General features: G+C 38.7%; 1 protein-coding gene across 1 annotated transcript; it reads right to left on the bottom strand.

Annotated features, from left to right (window-relative positions):
• Window positions 1–1,589: 1,589 nt before the first annotated feature.
• Window positions 1,590–2,054, bottom strand: LOC140839158 (uncharacterized). Its single transcript, XM_073205791.1, has 2 exons — window positions 1,806–2,054; window positions 1,590–1,763 (listed from the first exon to the last, which is right to left on the bottom strand). The coding sequence occupies exons 1-2, from the start codon at window positions 2,052–2,054 to the stop codon at window positions 1,590–1,592; spliced, it is 423 nt and encodes a 140-aa protein (XP_073061892.1).
• Window positions 2,055–8,466: the final 6,412 nt, after the last annotated feature.

Raw genomic sequence — 8,466 nt, 5'->3', positions numbered from 1 at the left:
CATCATCCCTCATTCTCCACTCTGCTCCCTCTATGCAAATTGTTTGAAGAATATTATTATAATCAACATGCTCAGTCAGGTATTCTTCATATTCATCGTGCATTACCGGAGGGATACCATATAACATATTGATCGTATGTGCATCAAAGGCTACCATTTTTCCTCGCACCAACACTTTCAATTGATCATGCCTAACCTTGAGGTTAGCATAAAATTCAATCACCAATGAAATGACAGCATCTTGTGGCTGCATGCCAAACTCCTCCCAATGCCGAGCAGTAAGCATTAATCAAATTTATGATCGAGGAAAACTCAAATCAAATCCCCTTTCTTTTACAATGCTTTTGTTTAAAATTTTGCCATAGTTCTCCTCTGCTATTTTGTTCCAAAACCTGTTTGCATCGTAATTCGCAGATGATGATGCACCCTTAGATTGTTTTTTTCTTGGAGGCATTTTATCGAACACCTTTCAATCACCAACTTCTCCTCAATCCAATTCACAAAATTTAATGATCCTTGCACTCCCCCAAACTTAATACTCACAATATCCACACCTCAACAATATACACAACAATCCAATCAACAATATCCACAATATCAAGAATTTACTTCACTAAATGTAATTTCCTTCCATAGCAAATAACACCAAGAATTTCGAATTCAAAGCGAATGTAGTATAGATTTGCTTACCTTGAGTGTTTAAATGTGTCTTTGAAGAACAAATTCGAAGCACCAATCAATACTTAATGAAATTTTTGAGCTCCTTTGAAACCCTAGGTTTGATGTTCATTTTTGTGGAAAGAAAAGTGATATTTGATTGAATGAGTGAAGCTATTTAGGTTGGAGTGATAAATTTGTTGAAGGAATAACAAAAATTGAGTGTGAAAAGTGTGTTCTTGAGAAAGGATTTCGAAGGGAAGGATGAAAATTTGAGAGTGGTTCTGCGTTTATGTCTAAGCTTTGCCCCATTCTGATTTAAAAATTGTCGACCGCGGGTGCGGTAAGCAAGGGACTGCGGGTGCAGTGTGCTTTCGGCACCTCCTTTGAAATTCAGTATTCAGTGATCGCGGGTGCGCTCTTGTAGAGACCGCGGGTGCGGTGTGCTTTCGTAAATGTTGTATATCTCACTCGTCGACCGCGGGTGCGGTATTCTACTTACCGCGGGTGCAGTGCTCCTTCGACAAATCTTGCATAATTCGATATTAAGCGACCGCAGGGGCGGTCCAGTAGAGACCGCGGGTGCGGTTTGTTCTCGGGAAATCTTGCGCGGGTGCGGTGTAAAATGTACCGCAGGTGCGGTGTGCTCTCTGGAAATTTTCATATTTTCTGTTTACAGAGACCGCGGGTGCGGTTTTCCTTCGGGAAAATTTTTTTCTTTTCCAATTTTTAGTCCTGAAAAGAAAACAATTGGAATTCATTAGATTTGGGAAGATATAAACACACACTATACTAAAAGTACACAACTAAAAATAATAATACAACTATAAAAGCAAAACCGAAAATGAAATGCAATAGAGAAACAAAAATTTGGGTTGCCACCCAATAAGCGCTTGGTTTAACGTCTTCAGCCCGACTACCATCAGTCTACATCAAGTCGATCCGCCCAATGGAATGTTGTCAAGGTGCATTACTTCAGTCCCATAGTATGGCTTAACTCGCTGTCTGTTCACCTTGAAAGTCCTCCCATCACTGCATTTTAGCTCAATCGTCCCATGAGGGTACATTGTATCCACCAAAAATGGACCTGACCAACGCGATTTCAACTTACCAGGAAACAACTTCAGACGGGAGTTGAACAATAATACTTGTTGTCCTGGTTTGAGCTCCCTTCTTACAATGAGTTTATCGTGCCACTTCTTGGTTTGCTCTTTGTAAATCTTGGCATTTTTATATGCATCATTAGGGAACTCCTCCATTTCATTTAACTGTAGTTTTCTTCCATCGCCAGATGCTTTCAAGTCAAAGTTCAACTTCTTAACTGCCCAGAATGCTCGATGCTCCAATTCTAGCGGCAAGTGACAGGCTTTACCAAAAATCAGCCTATAGGGAGACATCCCAATAGGCGTCTTGAATGCGGTCCGATAAGCCCATAGTGAATCATCCAACTTCATAGCCCAATCCTTCCGGTTTGTATTGATAGTCTTTTCTAATATTTGTTTGATTTCCCGGTTGGATATTTCAGCTTGTCCATTCGATTGAGGATGATATGCTAGTGTCACTTTGTGCTTCACACTGTATTTAGCCAAAAGTGAGTTGAAAATTTTATTGCAAAAATGCGTACCTTCGTCACTTATGATGGCCCTCGGTGTTCCAAATCTGGTGAAGATGTTCTTGTGCACAAACTTAACTACAACACGAGCATCATTAGTACTGGTGGCGATTGCTTCCACCAATTTCGAAACATAATCTACAGCTAATAATATATAAGATTGACCAAAAGAAGGGGGAAAAGGTCCCATAAAATCTATGCCCCATACATCAAAAAGTTCCACTTCCAAAATATTTGTCAGTGGCAATACGTGATGCCTAGAGATGTTTCCTAACCTTTGGCACCTATCACATGATTTAACTAAGGTATAGCTATCCTTAAACAACGTAGGCCAGAAAAAACCTGATTGTAATACCTTAGCTGCAGTTCGTGTCGCTCCAAAATGTCCACCGTATGCGGATGAATGACATAGCTCAAGAATTCGGTGTGCTTCGACACCGTCAACACATCTCCTAATCACTTGGTCAGCACATCTCTTATACACACAAGGATCATCCCAGAAGAAAATTTTGATATCATGGAAGAACTTCTTTTTCTGATGGTGGTTCAGATCTGGAGGAAGAATACCACAAGACAAAAAATTCGCAATGTCAGCAAACCAAGGGAGTACTGAACTTACCTCAAAGAGTTGTTCATCCGGAAATGTTTCCTGTATTGCTCCTTCTTCTTTCCTATCCTCTAGCTCAAGTCTTGACAAGTGGTCAGCCACTTGATTCTCACTTCCCTTCTTATCTTTGACCTCGAAGTCAAATTCTTGTAATAGCAGTATCCACCTTATCAAGCGTGGTTTCGTATCCTTTTTGGCAAATAGGTAGCGAATGGTTGCATGGTCAGTAAAAACAATTAATTTTGTGCCGATTAGATATGGCCTGAATTTGTCGAAGGCAAATACTACAACAAGCATCTCCTTTTCAGTCGTGGTGTAATTTTGCTGTGCAGCATCCATAGTACGGCTTGCATAATAGATTGCCCTAAACATCCTTTCTCTTCTTTGGCCCAATACCGCACCAACGGCATAATCACTTGCGTCACACATCACCTCAAAGGGCTCTTTCCAGTCCGGCACTATCATGATTGGTGCTGTCACCAATGCCCTCTTGATTTTCTCAAAAGCCTGCAAACAATCATCATCAAATATGAATGTGGAATCTTTTTCAAGCAAATTACATAAAGGTTTAGTGATCTTAGAAAAATCTTTAATGAATCTCCGATAAAACCACGCATGTCCTAGAAAGCTCATTATTCCTTTGATGTTTTTTGGTGGAGGAAGTTTTTCAATTGCAACCACCTTGGCTCTATCCACCTCTAATCCCTTAGATGATACTTTATGTCCCAGGACAATGCCCTCTTGGACCATAAAGTGACATTTTTCCCAATTAAGAACTAGGTTCTTTTCTTGGCATCTCTGTAACACAAGGGATAAGTTATGTAAACAGTGATCAAATGAAGAGCCAAATACCCAAAAGTCATCCATGAAGACTTCCATGATTTCTTCCACCATGTCTGAAAATATAGCCATCATACACCTCTGAAAAGTGGCCGGTGCATTGCATAGCCCAAAGGCATTCTCCTAAAAGCAAACGTACCATAAGGACACGTAAAAGTAGTCTTCTCCTGATCCTTTGGTGCTATAGATATCTGGTTATAACCTGAATAACCGTCTAAGAAGCAATAATGACAATAACCAGCAAGTCTATCTAGCATTTGATCAATAAAAGGCAATGGAAAATGATCTTTTCGGGTGGCATTGTTCAATTTTCTATAATCCATACAAACTCGCCAACCAGTTACAGTACGAGTAGATATTAATTCATCATGTTCATTTTTAACCACAGTTATTCCACCTTTTTTCAGTACAACTTGTACAAGAGACACCCAACTACTATCAGAAATAGCATATATCACACCAGCATTCAACAATTTAAGCATCTCATTTTTCACAACTTCTTTCATTGCCGGATTTAATCTCCTCTGATGATCCACATAAGGAGTATACGACTCCTCGATTAAAATTTTATGCATGCATATAGTGGGGCTAATTCCCCTAATATCAGAAATCGACCATCCCAAGGCAGTTTTATATTCTCTCAATACTCTCAATAATTTATCTTTTTCATCAATAGTAAGGGAGGAAGATATGATTACCGGATATGTCGACTTCTCTCCTAAGAATGCATAACATAGGTGGCTTGGCAGTTCCTTCAAATCAGAAGAGGGTGATATTACTTCTATTTTCTCTTCGACGTTCAACTCCTCAATCAACACATCCGTTTTCTTTTCTTTATGCAATACTTCAAGAGCCACCAGTTGCTCTTTCACTTCCCAGTCTTCTTCACTAACAGCTTCAGTAGCTCCAACCAAGCAACTCTCCAAAGGGTCCCTAGTTCCTGCACAGTCAAAGGATACACATGAGTCTATAACATCAATGCTTTTACAAGTACTTACCTCATTTGATCCCTTCATGGAATGATAGATATTGAAAATGACTTCTTCTCCACCAACTCTCAAGGTGAGTTCACCCTTTTGCACATCTATCAATGCCCTTCTAGTTGCCAGGAACGGTCTCCCAAAGATTAATGGAGCATCATTATCCTCTTCCATATCTAGAATCACAAAGTCTGCAAGAAAAATAAACTTATCCACTTTTACCAATACATCCTCGACGAACCCTCTTGGATACGTAAGACTTCTGTCTGCAAGCTGTAGGGTAATAGTGGTTGGTTTAACTTCTCCAAGCTCCAATTTCCTGAAAATAGAAAATGACATCAAATTAATACTTGCTCCTAAATCTCATAAAGCTTTACTACAATGAGAACCACCAATAAAGCAAGGAATAGTAAAACTCCCTGGATCTTTCAATTTTTGTGGTAATTTCTTTTGTAGGATGGCACTGCACTCCTCAGTAAGCTTCACTGTCTCAAACTCTTGCAGCTTCCTCTTTTTAGACATCACATCTTTAATGAACTTGGCATAGTTGGGCATTTGCTCCAATGCATCAGCAAATGGTATATTGATGTGTATCTTCTTAAAAATCTCAAGGAATTTTGCAAATTGATCATCTAAACTCTTATTTTTTAACCTCTGAGGGTATGGAATGGCAGGCTTAAATGCAGGAGGTTGTACAACTTTTTTCTTAGAGTCCTCAACCTTATTCTCTGTTATAACCTCAAACTCAACATTTCCACTGACTTCTGACTTTCCACCATCTTCTTGGGACTTTGAACCTCCAATTCTTTTCCGCTCCTCAAAGTGACTGCCTTGCACTGCTCTTTTGGATTAACTTCCGTATTACTCGGAAATTGACCCTTCTTCTGATCTCTCAAAGCATTAGCCAACTGTCCAATTTTGCGTCTCCAAAGATTTCATCGTAGCACCCATGTTTCCTATGTGAGTCTCCATGCTATCAAGCCGAGACTCAGTTCTAGCCATCCTCTTTCCAGATTCAGCCACAAATATACCTACCAAATCCTCAAACGAAGGCTTTCCTTCCCCCTTTGATGTATTGAACCCCGGTGGAGGATTCAACACATTCTTATTATTAGCATATGAAAAATTCTCATGATTTCTCAAACCTGGTTGATAAGTATTAGGAGGGTTACCTCGATATCCTCCAAATCCACCAAAGTTTCTGTTGTTGATATATTTGGCTTCTTCAAGAGAATGAGTTTCTTCAGCAACAACGGAAGGACCTTCAGTGTCAGGTATGCTCACTTTATTCATGGCTGCTAATTGTGTGGTCAATGCAGAAACTTGGGCGGTTAGTGATGTGATAGGATCCACGGCATAAATACCAGCTGTCTTCTTTACTCCTGACCTCTCAGATGGCCACTGATAACTATTAATGGTCATCTTTCAAGCAAATCATATGCTTGATCAGGTGATTTAGCAAATATCGTTCCACCAGCTGCTGCATCCACAGTGCCTCTTGTTTGTCCATTCAAACCATTATAAAACAATTCAATCTGTACCCAATCTTCAAAACCATGGTTTGGACACATACTCAACAACTCCTTATACCGTTCCCATGCCTCATATAATTGCTCAAAGTCAGTCTGCTTAAAAGTACTTATCTCAATCTTCAACTGAGCAGACTTCGCAGGTGGAAAATATTTAGCAAGGAACTTGGTTCTAACTCCTGCCATGTAGTGATACTCCCCAATGGAAGCGATTGGAGCCATCCTCTTGCTTGATCCCTAAGATAAAAAATAAACAAACGCAATTGAATTATATCATCAGAAACACCATTTATTTTTACCGTGTCAGTAATTTCAAGGAATGTTCTGAGATGTAGATGAGGATCTGCAGTAGCGGCTCCCCCAAACTGATTCTGTTGAACCATGTTTATCAATGCAGGCTTGAGCTCAAAGTTGTTTGCATTAATAGTTCCTCGTGCTATGCCCGAATCATGAGCATTCAGTACCGGCCTAAAATGATCTCTGATGGGTATTGCAAGGGGTGGATTTTCATTATCTCTGTTGTCAGCCATTGCTTGAATCTCTTCTCTTCTTGCCTTTCTTAATCTTCTTACGGTTCTTTCGATCTCAGGATCAAAGATAAGCAAGTCAAGATTTTGCGATCTTCGCATGCACTGTTAAACAAAGATAAGAAACAAATCAATGTTTAATGTAAAACAACAAAAACATCTCTAAATTAAAATCTAGACTAATTGGCAACAATACTAATATAAATTTATAATAAATACTCCCCGGCAACAGCGCCAAAAACTTGTTGCGTGTTTTCTTGATTGCTCGCAAGTGCACGACGTCAAGTTATAGTAAAATGTAATTTTTGAGTACAAGTGTCGATCCCACGAGGAATGTATTTCTAAACTTATATTAATGCTTGTAATTGAAATAGTCTCGACTTTATTTAGAATAATCAATTGACAGATTTGTTTGCACCAATAACTAGATTGAAAATAAATTCAATTATAGTACCAAATAGGAGTAAACAACAATGGAATAAAAGATCTAGAGGTCCGATTTCACGCAACTATCCACCATGTGTTATTTTGTGTAGCTATATTATAAATATCCTTCTTATTCATTAGCCAAGAATTTTATAATTATTTACTCCCTCTCCCGAGTGCTAAGTAGATACTAATTATCTAACACAGGATTGTAATTTCCCCGTCAACAATCTATATTTAAATAACACAATAAGCAATAACTTGTTTTAATGGCTTCAATAGCAATATATGTCCTCCCGAACTATATAAATACCATCGATGTATTTTTCCTTTTCTTGTTTATAAATTCCCTTTTCCAAGTGATAAATTATAAACATAAGAATCATTCAAGATATGGCCAGTAAAATAAAAGTATTAAGATTTGAAAAATACAAATGAACAATAAGGAAAACTTATATAGCATAATTCATAAATCCCAGCACATGGTTTCTAATTTTGTTCCATCATTCCTCTAGAAATAAAAATTAGTTTATAATAATAAAAACAACACAACAACACATGAATCTTAAACAAAACTTATCAAATAAAAATAAAGAAAGAAGAACTTAGAACAAGATATTTGGAGTGCAAGATATTTCTGTCCAGAAGTGTGCAAGAGATTTCCTAAGGATGATGAACTTGAGCTTCAATCCCTTCTTTGTAGCCTCCTCTCCTTTCCTTTGCTCCCCAATAACCTAGATAATGAATAATAGAAGCCTTTTATAGTCCTAGACAAGTCTTTGCACGCAAAACACAAAAGTCATCAACTCCCATGCTCAGCACACCAAAGTTTCAGAATTTCCGTACTTTGTCTGTCAAAGACCGCGGGTGCGGTAAGGATGGCACCGCGGGTGCGGTGCTGTTTCGGGGTGCCTTTCATTTTTGAAATATGTAGACCGCGGGTGCGGTGTAGAGGGGACCGCGGGTGCGGTACAGCTTCGGAAAAAATTCTCGAACATTGACCGCGGGTGCGGTCTCTTTGTTAGCGCGGGTGCGCTGGAGCTTCGGCCTTTTTATATCTTTTGCACTTTCCAATTCAACAATTTGCTACTCCAAATTCTCATTCTAAGCTTCCAAACTACAACAACAAAAACAACAACAAATCACATAAAACCTGCTCAAGAATCACAAAATTCCAAGTTAAAAACAAGTAATAAAAGTACAATAAATTGAACTTATCAAAATCATATCTCCCTCTTTGCTTATCAAAAAATTTCTAATTTGCTATCAAATCGAATATAACACAGAG

Source organism: Primulina eburnea, chromosome 8 (genome assembly GCF_022965805.1).
Source record: "Primulina eburnea isolate SZY01 chromosome 8, ASM2296580v1, whole genome shotgun sequence".
Lineage (NCBI taxonomy): Eukaryota > Viridiplantae > Streptophyta > Magnoliopsida > Lamiales > Gesneriaceae > Primulina > Primulina eburnea.
Note: the sequence above shows the minus strand (reverse complement) of the source record. Positions and strands in the feature narration are given on the sequence as shown.

What these genes read in the sequence shown, in the direction of transcription:
- LOC140839158 (XM_073205791.1), bottom strand. Translation starts at nt 2,054, where the DNA reads ATGTCTCCCTATAGGCTGATTTTTGGTAAAGCCTGTCACTTGCCGCTA. An exon ending in AGCTCAAACCAGGACAACAA is followed by an intron (nt 1,764 to 1,805) that starts GTATTATTGTTC and finishes TTTCCTGGTAAG; the next exon opens with TTGAAATCGCGTTGGTCAGG.